This window comes from Acartia tonsa, chromosome 2, assembly GCF_053477335.1.
Source record: "Acartia tonsa isolate MP-2025a chromosome 2, ASM5347733v1, whole genome shotgun sequence".
Taxonomy (NCBI): domain Eukaryota; kingdom Metazoa; phylum Arthropoda; class Copepoda; order Calanoida; family Acartiidae; genus Acartia; species Acartia tonsa.
In genome coordinates this window covers 15,867,280-15,888,326 of record NC_137261.1, presented here as the reverse complement: position 1 = coordinate 15,888,326, position 21,047 = coordinate 15,867,280, and the positions used below count along the sequence as shown (strand labels likewise).

Sequence of the window (21,047 nt, the reverse complement as noted above, 5' to 3'; positions counted from 1 at the left end):
AAAAAAGAACATTGATGTTTTACTAGTTAACAGCTACATGTTTATTTATTATATTTCTTATATTAGATAAGAAATATAATAAAAGGTTGGCAAATAATATTTTTTTTTCACGAGTTCTGCCTTTTGCATAGTATTTGAAGATTATACATTTAATTATATGTATATTGTAATACATATAATTTCGGCTTAGTTGTGCTAATTGAAACTACCATAAAACTAAATGTTGTTGTAGTAGCCCTGATTCTCTGAAGTTAGGACTCAGATGCACACGGAGAGATTGGTTGTAAGAAACTTGGTAAGCTTCGCGCACAGCTGAATAAAGTGCATGCTAGATTTCAAGCTGACTTGCAATTCTAGTGGAAGCTCAATTATTGCACCACCCTGGCCTTATTGAGTATGGCAGGCGTTCCATTTTAATGGAACTCGTATAAAAACTGTATAAAATAAGATTTCTATTTTACCTAGCATCTTGTCTCATTAAATGACCATGGTCAGATCTGAATGGTAGCCTTGTCATTGCTTTGAAAAAGAAAACATTTTTATTGTAATAAAATTGAAACATGGAAAAAAGAAAATCAGACTTGCAGACAAAGTTAAAAGCGGTGTTAAAAAATAATCGCTCACAATTTAAACCGTCTAAAGTACTTGAAATCTTTGAGATAATTACTTAGGATGGTTTATCTTTTCTCGAATAAAAAAAAGACCGTCTTAATTGTAATAAAATATTCTCTCTCCTAGTAGGGCAGAATTCTCCATATGGGCTAGGTCTCGAGCTGTAATGCTCTGGAGAGGTAAGTAACTTCACAATTCAATATTGTTTTTTTTTTTTCATTGTTATTTTATAAATTATTTTATGAAATACAATAACTGTATGGTTCATAATGAAAAAATGGAATTCTACAATTGTAACATTTTACCTCCTTTCTCTCCATTTTCAATTCTCTGTTTTCTGGAAGAAAGCACCTCCTTCACTACATTCACCAAATCTGCTCTTCCCTTAAAGTTTTTACCTATTGAATTTTGAGTACAATTAATTCGATAAAAATAGAAGGATCACGGAAGGGAAACGAAGTAGCAGGTTTCGTCGGATCTTCCCAGTAGATTTTCTTCTATTTCTAGCCCCTGAGGGTGAATTTACCTAAACTAACCTATCAAAAGCTAATGTGCAAAACAACGAAACCCGCTACCTCGTTTTCTTTCCATGAACTGAAATTTTCATAGAATAAATAGCAATGTCATGCGCCTGACAAAGCATTAATACCTCTAAATGTCCAGACTCAATAAGTCCATCTTGATCTTCACCATCCAATATAACGTTTCGTACATGAACAAATCTAAATTAAAATTGTATTTTTGTGTAGTTTTGACTTCAGGATAGCGTTCGAGTTTTAGTTAAAATAAAAAAATTGGAGAAAGCGTAAAGTGACACAAAAAACATGACGTCATACGATAAAATAACCAATGAGAGGCTTGTATAAATTTGTATGACGTCATTTTTTTGGTTCCACTTTACGCTGTCTCAAAAAATTGTACAAAAATGAGTTATATTAATTTTACCTAACTCTTGAAGAAAATTGTTCTGCCATTGAATTAACATCATTTTCAAACCTATTTAAAATATATAAAAAAAAATAAGAAAGTTTTTGCAGATAATCCATCGGAATATCAAAAAAAGGACGACAACATCCATAAAAGCGAAGCTCTAAAACGATAGGACAAAAGAACATTACTTAATGTCAGAAGTGAATAAGCAGAATATCACTGTCTAAGCAAATTTGTTAGAATTTTTTTTGCAAAACTGCTTAAATACAGTTCAACGAATATAAAAATGTACAATCACAAGATTTAAAAAAAAAAGGTTTTTTTACCTGGCATCTCAGGGCTAAAAATTGGTTTTAATCAATTGTACATTTTTATATCCACGGAAAACTGTTTATAATACGATGCGATAACTAATATACCTTGAAGCCAGAGATCCAACACAAAAAGTCATACCATTATACTCATCAGGTATAGTATTAAATAACTCACTACCATATAAATATTCTATTATTTGCAGAGAGAAAGGGGACAATGGGCTGTTTATTACACTAGTCCCAAAAATTTAATAATAACGTTTTCTTATGCGTTGAGTTTAATTTTGATTGGTTGCTTTATTTAAGTTGAGTGTCCAAACGTCTCAACCACTAAATGTCAGAAGGGTTAATTTTGAGTATCATTTTTAGGAATGTTTATCAATTTATTGGCCATTGTCCCTGATTACTTCTCACAGAAAACATTATAGAACTAATTTTTGTCATCAAGAAATAATTATACAAGGTTGATTACGTCCATAGTAGCCAAATAGCATTTTTGGCAAAAGGTATAGGAGAATGATAATAAAAGAATTAGCCAAAAAGTCACTCAAAATTTTAATCTTTTCTTAAATTCAATTATTTAATATTTAGAAGCATTCTTTTAGAAAAAAAATATTTCCTGAAATCTTCAGAAGATGATAAAACATTTGGCAGGCCTAAATAAAATACACGGAAAGAAAACAATTTAGCTGGTTTCGTCGTATTTTAACAGTAGCTTTTGATAGGTTAGGTTAGGTAAAGGTTAATGATTGCCCAACAGGGTTAGAAATTAAAGAAAAGCTACTGTGAAAATACGACAAAACCCGCTACTTCGTTTTCTTTTAATGATTCTATAATTTATATTAGTATTAATTAAGAGTAAACAAAGAGTCCGTCCAAACAGAGCATTTAACATAACTTGATATATTATGCGAGAAAAAAAGAGAAATAGAATATAATCGTTGTATTCGTATGCTCATTATTGCCAATTTTTTGTTCCTAGCACTTCATTTACAATGGACTAATGTGGATAAAAGAAAAGACGGACAGACATGATAACTTATTAGCTATAGAGTAGCTATGCTTTTAAAAAAAAAAGTACCAAGCATTGGCCGTGGCGGATCATCCGGATGTACAGATAGCAGGACACCAGCTTCTTTAGCTACAGGTAAGATAGACTCAACAAATTTATAGTGATTCCTTTAAAAAGAATAATTATCAGTTATCTTGAAGAATGTAGCTTCTCTGAATTTACGGCGTTTTCTCTTCCGTTAACAGCTATTTAAGGACGCCCAAGCTTTTTATTTAGAGGGGTGGGGAGGAGTAAAAAAATAAAAATTAATTTTGAATTAATTTAATTTAATTTAATTAAAAATTAATTTTTTTGGAATGCCTAGAGCACCCCCAAGTTTTTCTTTTATATATCATTATGTTGTCCTTTTAATCAGTATTATAAAAATAAAATCAATGGGCCAACTATGTAAAACACACGTACAGTTTTAGGATTTGATTATAGAGATTCTTAGCTTAAAACATTGTACTTTGTTGTCCTAGGAATCAGTAAAACAAAAATCTGATCGATCGGATAATTATATCACAAAAACAATTGTTGTTAAAAAATTAAAAATCAACATATATAAAATGGACGTACGGATATTCTGGTGATGATTGTTGCTACGCTTTCTTAATCGAACCTAACCACTATGTACATAAATCACCATGCAAAGTTTGAAATCGATAGGCATTTCTAACATGCTAAATCAACGCAAAAAGCTACCCGGTTACGGACGTGCAGACGGGCAGACCCTAATTATAAGAAAGCTTCGCTTTAAAAAAAAATAAGGTTATAATCTTTGCTACCTTCTGAGTGTTTCTTTATCAACTCCTGCCCACTGTTTCAACTCATCTCTCAGATCCTACAAAATCAAAACAAGATATGGATAATCCAACCATTAAAAAATCAAACATGTTTAAAACTGGACATACGGACATTCTCGTAACGATTATAGAGTTGCTACGCTTTCTAACTACTACAGGAATCACCACGCAAAGTTTGAAATAGATAGGAGAATTCAAACATGCCTAAATTAATGAAAAAAGCTATCCGTTCCAGACAGACGGACGGGCGGATCGACCCTAATTTTAGAAAAGTTTCGCTTTAAAAATGTAGTCAATTGTACTTTTTGCAAAGGATGACAAAAAAAGAAAGAGAATATTCTATTCTGTGAAAACATGCATTTCATGCTTTCAAATGTCATTCTATGCAAACTTATTTTCTGTTACATAGAATTTTTAAAATATTCACATTACTTAACCCTTACAGATCGGGCGGGGGGGGGGGGCTCCAGAGCCCCCCCTCTTTAGTTTTTCAATCTCATTTTTTTTGTAGGTAAGATGGAGAGCTGTGACTTCATGACTTTTTAAGTTTAGTAATTATACGTCGGCAAGAGTTGATTTTATTAGGATATCTGTTCTGTGTCGGTTGTGGTGTCCGGTCAAAGTCGGTTGGGTAGCACCAAAATTATAAAAAAAAACCTAAATAAATCTTAATTTCTACATTATGACTTTTGTGTATAAGGTAGAAACCTAAATTTTTTTTGATGAATACTTAGATATCGATGACCTTCTGAGAAAAGTGGTGTTATGACCGTTTGACCGCTCCCTGACCGACTTTATGACCGATTTTTGTCCGGCTTTTACTACAGATATATATCATGATTATCGTGGCTTCTATTACAGTTAGAGACCTATAAATTTTTTTGGTAAATCCTTAAGCAACAATAAACAGATAAAAATATTAATTGGCGCCGCCAACCGCCGTTTTACCGCCGTAACCGCCGAAATGGCGGTTTCCGTTATTTGCCGTTTTTCGGCGCTGATCAGAAAAAGTAATTTTTTTGTTGTGAAAAATAAAAGTTCGTCCTAAAATTTGGCCATCCTAGCTGCAGAATTGGCTGCTTTACAGCTGTTTTAAAATTTAGCGTCTGGCCGCTAAAAAGCGGCTAAGGAGCGGTCTGACCGCTATGACTAGAAAAAAGTAATTTTCTCTAAAAATACACATGAACCACCAGAAAAAAAATTTTACGTCTTTATCTGTAACAGGAGCCGCGATAGAAGCCCCCCCAATCTATTAAGGTGGGAATTGGGGCCCGATCTGTAAGGGTTAAGGATCAAAATGATTAACTTCATAATTACAAAGTTTCAATAGTTACTTCTCGCATCGTATTATAAACAGCTTTCTGCGGATATAAAATTGTTCAACTATAAGATTAAAACCAGGTTTTAAGTCCCGAGATGCCGACGTCACAGGCAAAAAAAGAAAAAAAGTCTCCAAAGTTGTTAAGCCAACGGAAAAGAAAAACACTTAGAAAACTAGTGTTATAAAGAGACCACCCTCCCTCACTGCATACTTACAGTAAATAAGTTTGATAGGGATGCTCTTAATTTCTTTTCCAGTATACCAAAAAATTATTATATCCATTTTTCTACGAATAAAAAAGTGATCAATCATTATATTAAAACCAGTTAAGTTAGCCCGTACCTTCGCCATTTCAGGGCTAACAAAACTGGTTTTAATTTTATAGTTATACATTTTTATATCTGCGGAAAGCTGTTTATAATACGATGCGATAAATAACTATTCTTTTATACCTGAACAGAATAGGCCTTTTGTCCATGTAACCCAGCTGTTATTACACTGGTTAGCCTCGCCTTTTCTTCTGAGGTCATCTTACTACAATATATTTTACTAGCGGCTACGCCCCTAGAGGCCCTCTAAGGGCCCTTGAAGTTGGGGAGAAATCGATCTCCTACACTTTCAATTGTAGTTTTAAAAAAGAAAACGTAAAGAAAAAAATTTTTGGAGGGATTTTTCTTAGGGCGATTTCTCTGGGGAGGGTGATGGTAACCTCCTTGTAAAAGATAATCATATCGGTTCCGCGGTTGGCGAGATCCTCCGGTACAGACAGACACACACACACACACATAGAGATTCTGTTTTATTTATATAAGAATGATCTATCTATGCTACACTACTCATTATAAATAAAGCTAGTGCAGTGGTTGTCTTTTCCCTTTTCTAACCCAGCAGAGGCTATAACTGCCCAATTAAACCTAGCCTAACCTGTCCTAAAGTACTTAACAAACAAAGAAAATTACCCCTCTTATTTTAAGTTATTTCAAAATGATGGAGGTAGGGTTTATGTTCTCGACTAGGCACTTTCGAGGGGGACCGCTAATGGAAAGATTTGGCCAAAACGAATGATATACTACTTCAGTAGCATTAATAAAATTGAGAATTCTACACAACCTGAAGTGATTTTGAGAGCTTGTGATTTGTGTTGAGTATATCTTTGTAGAGTATCTTCAGACTGGCCAGAGTGTACGTTTTGTACGTTTTGTACGTTACGCATCGAATCTGTGTACGTTCTGGACGTTATTTTGATATGTGTACGTAACGTATTTTGAAATTTGTATTTTTGTACGTTTTACGTTTTTTTAAAAATAATAAGAATCAAATATTAGCAGAAAAGTAATTTGTATGTTTTGTACGAAAATTTTTGCAAAAATAATAGGTGTGTTATTTAAATAAATTCAATAATATCTTCAATTTTCATAGAATAAAAATATGTATGTAAATTATGCATATATGTTATTAGAACTTACAGTTTAAATTTATGGATTTGAAATATATGTCCTATAGATATAGTTTAATAGATTTTACGATAATTTTTTTCAAATTCTTTATATACTTGGGTAAATTTTCCGAGATATCATATGGTGCACAGTGTAGGATTAAGAAGTCTTATTTTTTGGTATCTTCAGTTTTTAAAGAATAGGAATCAAATATAAGTATAAAAGTATTTGTATATTTATTTGTATTTGTACAAAAAGTATTACAAAAATAGTATATTATCTATAATGCAAAGTAGAATGATGTCTGCCCGTCTGCTTGTCCGTCTGTATATCAGAAGCTTAATATCTCAGTAACCACTGAACCTATTGTGCTCTACACTTCATGGAATATACCTAATAGTCCTGTGATGGTTTTTGCTATTTTCTTTGGGGGAGGGACACTTAAAGCTTTTTACTTTCCACTAGGATTAGAGGCTTCGTATCCCTCTTTTATAGAATCGTTTGTTGAAAATTTGTCAAAAAAAATATAAAAAAAGATTGTGATTATTTTTTTCATTTAGGCTTCGCCCCAGGGTGCGGTGGGGGTTCCCCCACCCCGCTGATTTGCATTACTTTACAAAAATAAATTGAGGGGTGGTTGATTTTTTTTTGGGGGGGGGGTGGGTTTCCCACACTCTAAGAAAATAGCCTAAAACTACCACAGGACTAGTAGATATATTCCCTGAAGATTAGAATTTAGAACCCAATCTGTTCAGCGGTTACCAAGATCTTAAGCTTTAGACAGACAGGCATTGATTTACTTTGTATTAAAGACTAGTATTTTCTGAGATCTTTAGCAATAGACAAAATAACCCTATATCCTATAATATGTTTATCCTATAAATCCTTTTTTTCTGTAACAAAGAATCTCGCTAACTGCTGAACCGACATGATCTTTGTGAGGTTGTAGGCTATTTTCTCTGTCCTTCCATATCCCTTCAAGAACCTGTATTCAAAATGGTAGAAAAATAGCCTAAAACCATCTCGGTAACTGTGTGAAGTAGTTATGAAAATCTTAAGCATCAGACAAAAAACTTACTAAACCCCGAACAAACATATTATGCAAATCTGAATTTTCAAAATAGCAGCTTTATTATTCATTTAGGATGATTTTACAATAAATATGAAATGTAGATGCCTCTTTTGGTTACAAAATTCCACTGTTATTTTTTAATTAATCAGCACCAATAAAGCACAAGATCTCAAAAACAGCATTTGGGGGTAATACTGGTGAACAAATATATTATGCAAATTCAAAACAAAGCAAAAAAAAAAAGATTTTTTGGCACTTTTCTCCTCTTTTAAAGATTGATTATGATAAAACAATATTTTTTTAAGGGATTTATGCATTAATTATTATGAAATATAGTATAAGGTAGAAATTAATGATTTTTCTAAATAAGAAATGATTGAAAAAAATAAATTCGATCCCTATCACTTTAGAAGACAGCTGCTGACCCCCAGTCTTATGGATGAACCTAAATACATGTTAAAGATAAAAATTACCCTGAAAAGTATACAAAAATGTATTTTTATGTGTTAAAAAATTCATTTTAAAATCTTGATTTTGAGGATGATGACCTTTCAGATGCTCCTGTTGGTGGTGATGGTGAGCCAAAAGTTATCTAAGTACATGCCCATTACAACAACTTGTCTATTAACCTATGTACCATTTTTTGTAGTCATAGCAGCCTCCAATGGAGCCTTCCGACAAGAAATATAACCATCTTCTAAAAACTACAGTATTCACCTTATGAATTGAAGCAAATAAAATTGCAATTCTTTTCTTTTTTAATAATGCTGGGCTGGAGGATGCTATAACTACAAAAATTGGATCATAGTTTAATATATAAGTTGTCATCATGGACATGCACTTTGATAACATTTGGCTCACCATCACCACCAATAGGGGCATCTTAAAGGTCATCATCCTCAAAATCAAGATTTTAAAATAGATTTTTTCAACACACCAAAAAACATTTTTGTATAATTTTCAGGGTAATTTTTATCTTTAACATGTATTTAGGTTTATTCATAAGACTGGGGGTCAGCAGCTGTCTTCTAAAGTGATAGGGATCGAATTTATTTTTTTCAATCATTTGTTATTTAGAAAAATCATTAATTTCTACCTTATACTATATTTCATAATAATTAATGCATAAATCCCTTAAAAAATTATTATTTTATCATAATCAATCTTTAAAAGAGGAGAAAAGTGCCAAAAAAACCTTTTTTTTGTTGCTTTGTTTTGGATTTGCATAATATATTTGTTCACCAGTATTACCCCCAAATGCTGTTTTTGAGATCTTGTGCTTTATTGGTGCTGATTAACTAAAAAATAACAGTGGAACTTTGTAACCAAAAGAGGCATCTAAATTTCATATTTATTGTAAAATCATCCTAAATGAATAATAAAGCTGCTATTTTGAAAATTCAGATTTGCATAATATGTTTGTTCGGGGTTTACTTTATTTAATAGAATATACTTAGTACGTAATAACAGGATGTATGTCTCTCTGTCAGTTTATTTGTACCGAAGGTTCTCGCTAACCGCTAAACCGATATGGTTCTCTTTTACAGGGTAGCTTCTCATAGGTCCTGGGAGAGGGTACAACCACCCTCCCAAGAGAAACTACTCTTAGAAAAAAATCACAACCCTTCCCCTATTTTTTCTTTCTTTTTAAAATTGAAATCAGAAATGGGGGTGGTCTACTCCCCCTTCCCTCACTAAAAAAAATATTAGTGAAGCTACTCTATAATCACTTTGTCAGTCCGTTATGCTATCGGAGAAACGTGATTTTCTCGGCTCCTGTTTTTTGATTGAATAAGTTCACACTCTACATATTTTCATTGAGATTTGCCTTTTGGTTGGGTGCTAGATCTATTCCTAGATTTGCTTTTTTTCATGGTTTTCTCGACTTCTATTCAAGATAGACAACTGAAATTTTCAGGGAATAAATAAATTCACATTCTACATATTTTCAAAAAGTTTCTTTAAGGTTTGTCTATTTGTTGCAGTGCTAGATCGATTCCTAGATGTATAGGTTTTTGTGATTTTCACAACTCATATTCCTGATAGACGATTGTAATTTTCAGGGATTGTATTAGTTTTCATTCTTAATACTTCCACTAAATTTCATTGAGATTTGCTTATTGGTTGGGGGGCTGAATTTATTCCTAGATTTTCACGTTATTATATATTTTTAAAAGGTTTTGTGATTTATTTAAATAAGTTAAATGCTTATTTTTTACGACACTACTCTATAGTTTATATAGTTCCCAGATTTCCATCCATAACTTTTGAGCTTCGCTACTTAAGGATGTTGTCATCCTTGTTTTTTACTTTTTATTTTTAAATAAAAAATGGGTTTTTGAATTCAACTCCCCCCCCCCCTAATCAAGTTCCTCTAGAGGCCTCTAAGGGCGTAGTCGCTGGTCCTTATAATAGGATATACTTTGTACATAATAACAGAATGTCTGTTTGTTTGAACCAAAGAATCTCGCTAACCACGGAACCGATATGGTTCTCCTTAACAGGATAGCTTCTCATAGGTTTTTGGAAGTTTTATAACTATTTTGGGGAAGAGTATCACCATCCACCCTCCCAAGAGAAATTGACTTTAGAAAAAAAACTACCTCCTCCCCCCAAAAATGAATTTGAATTGCTCACTGATTTTAAGTTAATTTTTTTCCAGATGTCTATAAATAACTTTTGAGCTTCGCTACTTATGTATGTTGTCATCCATGTTTTTTTTATTGAATTCAACTCTCCCCTCCTCAAGTGCCCCTAGAGGCCTTTAGGAGCGTAGACGCTAGTTCTTTTGAATAGAGTAATAGGATATCTTGTGTCTGTCAGTTCGCTATGGTTCTCCTATACAGGTAGCTGCTAGTAGACTTAAATGTATTGATAATAGGTAACTAGGAAATTATTTAACTTATTTTTATTAGGAATGTACGTTTTTGTACGTTTTTAAACTTTTTTTTATGTACGTAACGTATTTTTTTTGTGTACGTTATGTACGTTTTTTATTTTCAAAATTGGCTGGCCAGTCTGTATCTTCTCTTTCCAGAATATCCGTTCCAGACAGACGGACCGACCATAATTTTAGAAAAGCTTTGCTTTTAAAAATCTAGAGAATATACAACCTGAAGTGATTTTGAGCTCTTGTGATTTGTTGTTGAGTATAACTTTGTAGAGCATCCTCTCTTTTCAGAATATGGATGTCAAATACTCGGAAACTATCCATGCAAAACCTTTAAAACACAATATTTATAGCCAGAGATATAGGGGACGAGGGGCTAGTTATTATACTAGTCCCCAAGTTTTTATGATAACATTTTTTTATTCGTCAGCTTAATAACTTTGGGGACTTTTTTTTAGAGGCATAGCTATAACTTGACTATTAGAAAATAAACTTCAATCAATTATTACTGTCATAGACAGGAGGGCGGGGATAAAGGATTGTTTACCTCATAATTTGAAATACTTTATTAAACCCCTTTCAAAATAAAAATCTTGGACGTCCCTAATTAAATGTGCTTAAGTCCTTTTTTACAAACTAGTGGCTACTCTACCTACTTAAATCTGAAAATGAAATAGCTTAAAACCAGTGTTGCGAAGCCGGAGCCTAAATTTTCGTTAAAAACGGCTCCAGCTGCCTAAAACCATCACAGTACATATGTAAAGCTTAACTAAAATAGATAACCTAATCGGTTTATTAGATATTGAGATCTTAAGCTTCAGACAAAAAACCTTACTTCTTTATATAAAAGGAGGATAAAACCAAAAAAATCGTTTTCAATACAAATATTCTGACAGTTCTCTACTTTGTATAAGGAATTTTTTTGATAATATTTTACCTTAAGGCTAGAGAACCATCATGCCAATTGTAATCAAGATCTGTTCTGTAAAAAAAGGAGTTTTTATTAGGCTTAAATGTTTTTTAAAGTCTAAATGACAAAAATAAAAAGAAAACAATGATTAATTACGTTTTCAGAAAGCTTAGCAATAGTTTTTGGTTAAATATTGAGGACTAAAATATGATACGTAAAGGGAGGAATATTTAATCTAGCCGTAAAAATTTAAAAGTAGAGGCGTTCAGAATAGGGGTGTATAAACCTCCCTTGCAAAATTAAGGAGGTTGGACACAACTATAGGTGTTCACTAAGATATATAAGTTGGAAAGAATTTTAATGTTAGAGGGAGATTTGAAATCTGCATCAAATTTTAAGGATTTTTTATAAAATTTGTTTTTTAACAAATTAACAATTTAAGTTAATTAATTCTGACCAATAGGAAAGGTGGATTGGAAACTATCTGCGCTTTAATTGGTTGAATGATGTACGACACTTAAGCTTCTCCAATCAGAGCGCAGATAGTTTTAAATCCACCAATCACAGATGTCAAAATTAATTAACTTAAATTGTATTTCCGCTTTTAGATAAAGAATTATACATAGATTGAATTTTTAAAAAATCCTTAAAATTTGATGCATATTTCAAATCTACCTCTAACATTAAAATTCTTTATAAAAACTTATATATTTTAGTGTTCACCCCTAAAAAAAAACTTTGCAAAGGGCCCAAAAACCCCCAAAAACAGACAAGGGTGGTGTCAAGGTAAATAATTTAAGGGGGTTGAGAAAAAAAGTTATTAAAAAATATAAGATACCTCAAATACATATCCTCTCCTGATATATTAGTAGTAAGATTTTTTTGTCAGAAGCTTAAGATTTCATTAAATAATGAACCGTTCGAGTTTTTTTAATAGGGGTAGCTTCACATATATTGTAGATTAAGTTTTTGAGAAGGGTTTAGACTATTTTTTTAATAAAAAAATACAGAGCTCGAGTCCTCTCAATTATCAAATCATGGAAGGTTTTATTACTATTTTCTTCTGCTGTCTTAAACTTAAGCTTAAGCTTGTTACTAAGACCAAGATGAAAGAGTTGTAGAGAAGATTTGCTACTAAAGTGGCTAAGTTATGTATGAATTAGATACCCAATTTTTTTATTTTAGATTTTTAGAAAGGAAATTTTTTTGGATAGATTTATTTTTTAGGAGGGGGAGTGATGGGAGGACCCCTTACCCCTCTATTTTTATTTTAGTTTTTTTTAAATTTAATTTTTTTTGGGGGGAGGAGGGTGTATTTTTTTCTAGCGGCGATTTCTTTTGGGATGGTGGTGGTGCCCTCCCCCAAAATAGTTATAATACTTAACAGGACCTATGATAACCTGGAAAGGAGAACCATATCGGTTCACTGGTTAGCGAGATCCTTTTACCAAAAGATAGACAAACATCCTGTTACTTTATTATAACGATACCTTAGCCAGTCAAAAAGAGGTGAAAAACTATAGGACAGAATATCCAACCCTGCTCTTCCTAGATTCTTCACACTTGTCTGTAAAGAGGAGAGATTATTTTGGCCACGCGGGGTTAACAAAACTGGTGTAAATCTTATGATTTTTATTATTCTAATATTCGTGGAAAGTTGTCTATAATTCGATGCTATACATGATTTTTTCGTAGGGCTGAGCTCCGGTTCTAATCCACTGGATATCAATTGGTTTCGAAGCCATACTGGAAAATTAAGTATCTTCATCACCTTCAATATAAAATCCGTACGGATTGATAGTTAAAATAGGAACAAAAACACAATCAAAATCATCATATGACTTTTTAAATACTCATCTGCGCTTTTGATGGTAAATAAATTTGAAAAATATGAATAACGATGAATTTTAGCCTTAATAGATAAAGTACTGCTCGCATACACCTCTTTACACCAACAATTCCCTTCCTATTAGATTAATGAATAAATGAGGTTCATATTAGCAAGCTAAATTGATAAATTTTCTCCTGTCTATATATCCATGTATATCCATTAATACAATTCGACTATTTAATAACAGTTACTATCAACTTTTCAATAACTGTTGATAAGAAGATATAAATAAATTAATAGCCATATAAATTTATTAGATCATATCTTAAAGTATGAATTTTTTACAAATATATTCACAGTGCGTTCGAAGGTGCTTTGACTTTTGTCTTAGAACCTAAAATGGGACATAGTGCATTTCATTACCCTAGGTTAGGTAACTTCATTTCACTTTTCAATAAATCTAAAATGCAGCCGTTTTTGAGAAAATTAGATTTGAAAATTTTTAGTTAAATTTTCATCCACTAGGAGTTACTGCAGAATCATGACAAGAAAAGCAAATATTATTTATTTAAAATTTTGAACAAGTTTGCTTTTATAAAGTCTTTCATAAAATCTCTCTATATATAATTAATTTAAGACTAAATTTCCGTGACCTTATCAAAGCAATTGCTAAAAATGGCCATTAATTAACTCCCTTCAGGAGTGGTTTTATGAAGAACTTTATAAAGCAAACTTGTTCAAAATCATAAATAAATAATATTTGCTTTTCTTGTCATGATTATGCGGTAACTCCTAGGGGATGAAAATTGAACTTGAAATTTTCAAATCTAATTTTCTAAAAAAACGGCTGCATTTTAGATTTTATTGAAAAGTGAAATAAAGTTACCTAACCTAGGATAATGAAATGAACTATGTCCCAATTTAGGTTCCGACAAAAAGTCAAAGCACCTTCATACGCATTGTGTATTATTAATGTACCTTGAAATTTAGCAAAAGTTGTTCATAGTCACTTTCAGGTTTTCCAGTCTTTAATGTTTCATGAACCTAAACAAAACATTTTTATGTCTGCACTAGTTGAGAAATAAATAAGCATGATCAGATAGCATTTCAAGTAAAAACAAGGATGACAGCATCCATAAGTAGCGAAGCCCAAAAATTATGAATGAATTTCGGAAAATAGATACAATAGAGAGAAGTGTCATACAACAAACATTGTAGGATTGGTTAAAGAGAAGCATACCTCCTATTTATTATAAACAGACAGCTAAATAGGAATGAGGGCTAAAGGGGTAGCTGTCATGATATTGCAAGCTGCGACTTGCAAATAACTATGTGCAAAGTCAGGGCTCTTTAGTTGGTATTTGAATCTTGCATTGCTAGGTTCGCCCCCGGTAGCTGTAGGCTCGAGTCCCTCGGTGTGGACACCACAGTTACTTTATAAATCCAACCCAGGATACATATATACTGAAAGTATCAGTTATAATATTATTGCTTGCTTTATCATTTTATGTATTAATAAAGTTGATCAACTAAAATAAAGTGAAGTTTATTGATGGTAAGAATAGCGAGTCTTCTCTATAATTAGCTATTGTCTGCTATACGTTCATAATACAACATTAAACTTGATGAAATAGGAAAATCACACATCCTTTAAAATACGCAAGTTTTTAAGCCAACGATGAGATAACGTGATGTTAAAACTTTGAGAACCAGTGTAATTTACAATCAAATGTTCCCTTCCTCCCTCACTTCTATAGACCATATGTACGTAGTTATGTTACAGTTATGCCTTATAAAAAACAAGGATGACAACATCCATAAAAGCGAAGCTATGAAATGGAAGGACAAACGAACGTTTACACATGTAGATTGTTAGAACTGAATTAGCAGAATATTAAATGCATCAGTACAAACAATATTGTAAGTAAATTTGTTGCAAAACTGCATAAATAGATGACACTGTTTAAGGACATACTTAAATTTTAGAACTTGTTTATAGAGATCCTCTGCATATAACATTGTACCTTGTTGAAATAGGAATCAGGTTTTAAAAAATCAGAAGAATCGGATAATTTTAACATACAAAAAAAAATTTGTTGTCAAAGAAGTTAAAAATCGACAAGTTTAAAATGGACGTACGGACATTCTGGTATTGATTATAGAGTTGCTACGCTTTCTAAACTGTACCTAACTACTACAGGAATCATCATGCAAAGTTTGGAATTAGGACAATTCTAACCTGTTTAAATTAACGAAAAGAGCTAACTGTGACGTACGGACGGACGGACCTACCCTAATTATAGAAAAGCTTCGCTTTTAACAAGGGATTGGAAAGAAAAGGAAGCAGTGGGTTTCGTCGTGTTATCCCTCCTATTTCTAGCCACTGAGAGTGCCTCTAACCTAAGAAAACCTATCAAAAGCTGCTGTGAAAATACGAAAAAACCGCTACTTCGTTTTCTTTTCAAAACAAGTTACCGGAATACTTTCAACCACCGACCAAGTTAGTCCCGCATTTTCAATTATTTTCTTATACTCAAATATTTCTTCATAACTCCAAACTTCACCTGGAAGAAAAGCATATTTTTAGAAGCGAAGATTTCTATAATTAGAGAACGTACGTACATCCGTCCGTAACGGTTAGTTCTTACCGTTAGTTGAGGCATGTTAGAATTGTCCTATCGATTTAAAACTTGGTGTGGTGATTCATGTAGTAGTTAAGTATGGTTTAGAAAGCGCAGCAACTTTATAATCTTTACCTCAATGTCCACACGTCCATTTTAAACAAATTAGTTTTTAAGCTTTTTGACAACAATTCTTTTATGTTATGTTAATTATCATATTCATCTGATTTTTGGAATACTGATTCCTATTACAACAAGGTACGATGTTATAGGCGATGCATCTCAATAATATAATCAAGTTCTAAACATGTGAGTAACATGTAAACTAAAATTGCATGTAATATATAATTGATGTGATTGCTATTTTCCATTATAATTTACTCAATAAATTTTCGTAGTATCCCTCAATTCGTTATTGATACCACAAATTACCCCTCCTATCTTCTTAAAGGAAAAATACCCAAGTAACTACGAAATTTCAGGAGTAGGGAGGCTACCCTTCACCCATCTTCACTCAAGGAAAATCATTAAAAAGGTCAATATTCTAATCATGAGCGTGTTGATGAAGGAATTTGACCTCCTCACCCCATAAATTTGGGAATAGTAGCTTTCGCAATATTGCGTAAAGTTGTGAGTAAGATTCCAGTCAAATGCGCTTATTAGGTCAAACTTTTGTAAAATATGTGTTTGGTCAACATTAAGAACAGTTAGACTTAATAAGCCCATTTGACTGGAAGCTTGCACACAATTTTACCCATTATTGCGAAAGATACTATTCCCTTCATGATTTTTTATTTATAATTCAGCCGGAGGGAGGGGGGGGGGGTACTTCGTTTATTGCAAAATAGAAGGAATATGAGCTAAATTCCCAATGACGTAAATGGAAAATTTTCGTAATATACGTTTTAAAATTACACTAATTTCTTCCATTATAGCTTGGGTCACAAATTGAAAAAACTGAAATAAACATTTAATGGCCTCTATGTCTATTTTTAATATTTCTTCTATTCAATAAAAATAAAGAAAAATAAAAAAAAAAAAAAAAATATGTGACAGTATAATTAATGTATTGGCGGATTTTTAAAATTTAACATACAAATCACTTAATTGATTGAAAATGCAATAACAGAAATACATTTTTAGGAAGCTATTCATAATATAACTACATCATACAATATAATGGCCAATGATAAGCAAATACACAATCTTCAGCAAATTCTCCATATTGAAAACTTGAAATTCGGCCAGTTGCGTGTTCTAGGTTTTGCTAGCGGATAGAGGGTGCGATTTTTAACTGGAGACCCACTTAAATTTTTTAAAATGGGAGTGCATACCCTTGTTAAGCGGATGTAAAAAGTTGTACCCACCCCTTGTAACTTTGCATGGTGCTTCCTGTAGTAGTTAGGTATGATTTAGAAAGCGTAGCATTTCTATAATCGTTACCAGAATGTTCGTACGTCCATTTTAAATATGTTGATTTGTAACTATTTTAACAAGTAATTTTTATGTGATATAATAATCCAATTGACCTGATTTTTGGAATACTGATTGAAAGGACAGCAAAGTACAATGATATAAGCGAAGCATCTCTATAATATATTCTCAAAAATGTAAGTACGTCCTTAATTATTATCCTGTAAATAAGCAGTTTTTCAACAAAATTACTTAAAAATTTTTCGACTTTTATACTTTTATAATCTAATTATTAAATTCTGACACTTTAAAAGTGTTAATGTTCGTTTGTCCTACCGTTTCTGAGCTTTGTTTTTATGGATGTTGTCATCATGTCAATCAGAAAGATTGTAAGCTTTATCAAAATGACCCTTGTACTCGCTTTAAAAAATTGGAGTTTCATGAGGGTTAGGTTATGTTTAATACTTTAATTTTTGACATGAGAAATATGAATATAAAAAAGCTGTTTCATTATTGAATTGACAAATAAATGTAAATTACATTGCTGAAAGGAACATAACAATTTATAATAGCAAAGCTACTCTATAATTATGGTCGGTTCGTATGTCCCGGACAGTTAGCTCTGTAGGTAAGAAGTGTCCTATCCATTTAAAAATTTGCATTATGGTTCCTATGAAGATTAGGTATGATTTAGCAAGCGTAGCAACTCTTCTAATGTTACCAGAAAGTCTATACGTCCATTTAAAACATGCAGATTTTTTACTTTTTGGCAATTTTTTTTGCCAATTATTCTATTTATATGATTTTTGGAATACTGATTTCTATCACCACAAGGTTGTCCTTACGTTTTAGGGCTTCGCTTTAATGGAAGTTGTCATCCTTGTTTTATATATATACAATTTTATAAGCAGCTATTCATTGAAGCATTAAGCATTAAGGATTTCTCAGACAAAGGTCGTGCAATCAACGGGTTGGTTGTCTAATGGGACTACTTAACCTAATACCACGGGTGTTTGGACAGAAAAGAAGACATTTGGCTCCACTTGATGATTCTGGGTTGTTGGATCATGGCATCATGTCATGTCATGGACAGCATCTCCGCCCGTATGAGGTAATTGACGATAAAGGTCGTGAAACATGTGAGTAGCTACACCAATATGACTAACCTCTTCAGGGGCATTTCATAGTTATGTTAGGTTAGGTGATTGCCCCGCAGGGTTAGAGCCCAACGTAGAGGTTAGAAATAGGAAAAAAGCTAAGAAACTACGAAACGCCCCTTAAGAGGCGTTGTCACGAAAGGGACTATACCCCAAAAATATTATTGTTTACGGCTAAAAAAATCAATATGTAACATTTAATATTTTTATTCCTTGCCACACTGTCGTACTTATCCGAATAATAGAACAACTTTGCTGGCATTTTCAATTAAGTACATTGTTCAGCACAGAATCCCCAATTATTTTTAAAAATGGAAAATAAGTTGAGAAGGGGGTAGTTTTTGGCTTATTTGTTAATTACTTTGCGTAAGGTTAGGTTAGCCCCGAAGGGTTAGGACAATGCAGATACAAGAGAAAGAAAACTATTTGCCATATTTTCAATTTATTTTTAAAAAGGTGGGGGGAGGGGGTTGTTTATATAGTGCTCGAGTTCTTTATGGGAAACAGCGCTTTGCTTTAAAAAATGAACCTGCTGGTTTATGATAGAGAGCGCTAGAAACAGCTTTTGCTCCTGTCTGCCGAATATCTTCTAAAGTTACCTGAAAAGACAAATATATTTTTAAAAGCGAAGATTTTCTATAATTAAGGTTGGTTCGTCCGTCCGTCTTGACCGAATAGCTTTTTTTCGTTAATTTAAGCATGTTAGAACTGTCCTATCGATTTTAAACTTTGCATGGTGATTTCTGTTGTAGTTAGTAAGCGTAGCAACTCTATAATCTTTACCAGAATGTCCCTACGTCCATTTTAAACCTGTTAATTTTTAACTTTTTTACAAAATTTTTTATGTATATAATAATACGATTGATCTGATTTTTGGAATACTGATTCATAGGACGAAAAAGTACAATGTTTTAAGCGAAGCATCTCTATAATCAAATACTAGACATGTAAGTATTTCCTATTAAACATTTATATATGAATATTCTGATTAATCAGTTCTGACACTTTACAAGTGTTAATGTTCGTTTGACCTACCGTTTCAGATCTTCGCTTTTATGGATGTTGGCATCCTTGTTAGTGACACAGCTGAAGGACCTTTGATGAATTTTGATTGGTTGCTTTAGTAAGTTGAGTGTCCAAACGTTTCATACATTATTTGTAATCTATAGAATTTTGTGTATCATCATTAGGGATGTACATGAATTTATCGGCCATTGTCTTATCCTTTTAGATTAGAAGCAATGATTTTCTAAACTAATACTTACAGCATCGTCTGGTCCATACCAAATCCACGTTTCTTCCATTTTTAACAATCTGTATTATTTAAATATAAAAGTAAATTCAGGGGCTCGGCAGCCGTGCGTTAGCTGTCTGTAAGCCTCAGGGAAATCAACCTTTTACAATTATAAAAATCAGCTGGAAAAATGGATAACATCCAACCAGGTTTTAATTTAAGACTTAGTCGCAGCTGACGCACGGCTGCCGAGCCCTTGAAAATACCATATTGTTTTGAGTATCAAAATACTCGTCGGTATGTCAGAACGATTTTTAAGGTAAACTCTTTTTATTGGGCTGATTATAAAGACAGAAGGCTATTTTTTTCTCACGAAAAATAGGCTTTAGTAATTACTTTTAAAATTACTAAAAATTAAATCTTCAACTTACTCTTTGAAGCAGCTTATTGTGCCTAATGAAAATGACGTCATACAATACAAATGACTAATGATAGGTCAGTATGCATTTTAGCGTTGGTCATTTGGATTGTATGACGTCATTTTTTATTAGGCACAATAATGTTTACACTCTTTACTTCCTATTGTCTGAATCACATCTATAAATTATTCACAAACAATTTTATATATAAGTCCAATCACATTGAAACAAAACTAGAATAAAACAACATATACTAATTCATAAAATCATATGTGTAAAAAACACGTCTATTTTTTCAAACGTGTTCTGTCGTCCATACGTCCGTAACGGATAGCTGTTTTCATTAATTCAAACATGTTAGAATTGTACTATCGATTTCAAACTTTCCTTGATTAATTTTCATAAAAGTTAGATACGAATTAAAAAGCATACCAACTCTATAATCGTTATTAGAATGTCATGAAAGTATGTACTTTTACTGTACCCTATATTTACGCAATTTTTCAACAAATTTAAGTACAATTTCCTTTAGACTTACAAATTAATGTTCTGCTTCTTAAGTTCTGATTTGTCCTTTCTTCTCATTTTAGAGCTTTGCTTTTTTAAATGTTGTCATCCTTGTTTAAGTGTCTTCAATGATATACCATATAAACTTAAACTCAGTAACGTGCGAAGTGTGCGTATAGGAGAGAATATGCAACTTCCCCAACAGATATTAGAAAGAACTATATTCTTCTTTTTTCACCCTCACAAGGCTTCACAACCCCTAGTGAATTGCTATGCACGCCACTGCTACAACAAATTATTATATACTTTGTATTTGTCCTGCTAGTATCATTTTGAATGGAGATTTATGTTGAATAATTTGAATGTTGCTTTTTAACCTCTTTAAAAAAACTTTTGGTGATATAATTATTCTATTCATCTGATTTTTAGAACTGTCTCCAATTACAACAAAGTACAATTAATGTTATAAGCCAAGGATCTGTATAATATGCTGTTATGTAATATTTATCCCTGAAATACAGGT

At 32.3% G+C, this 21,047-nt stretch overlaps 1 protein-coding gene across 1 annotated transcript in view; it reads right to left on the bottom strand.

Moving 5' to 3' along the window:
- The window catches only part of LOC145305586 (mannonate dehydratase-like), a 284,200-nt gene that overhangs the window by 286 nt on the left and 262,867 nt on the right, over positions 1 to 21,047 (bottom strand). Inside the window, exons 2-17 of the mRNA XM_080147278.1 lie at positions 19,630 to 19,680; positions 18,894 to 18,963; positions 15,649 to 15,737; positions 14,152 to 14,217; positions 12,833 to 12,909; positions 11,370 to 11,414; positions 10,656 to 10,763; positions 5,487 to 5,568; positions 3,696 to 3,751; positions 2,938 to 3,035; positions 2,478 to 2,512; positions 1,962 to 2,032; positions 1,558 to 1,608; positions 1,262 to 1,334; positions 918 to 996; positions 462 to 519 (exon numbers count right to left, since the gene is read on the bottom strand). Of these exons, the coding sequence (XP_080003404.1) occupies positions 462 to 519; positions 918 to 996; positions 1,262 to 1,334; positions 1,558 to 1,608; positions 1,962 to 2,032; positions 2,478 to 2,512; positions 2,938 to 3,035; positions 3,696 to 3,751; positions 5,487 to 5,568; positions 10,656 to 10,763; positions 11,370 to 11,414; positions 12,833 to 12,909; positions 14,152 to 14,217; positions 15,649 to 15,737; positions 18,894 to 18,963; positions 19,630 to 19,668 (1,097 nt within the window). The 5' untranslated portion in view covers positions 19,669 to 19,680. The remainder of the gene's footprint in view (positions 1 to 461; positions 520 to 917; positions 997 to 1,261; positions 1,335 to 1,557; positions 1,609 to 1,961; positions 2,033 to 2,477; positions 2,513 to 2,937; positions 3,036 to 3,695; positions 3,752 to 5,486; positions 5,569 to 10,655; positions 10,764 to 11,369; positions 11,415 to 12,832; positions 12,910 to 14,151; positions 14,218 to 15,648; positions 15,738 to 18,893; positions 18,964 to 19,629; positions 19,681 to 21,047) is intronic.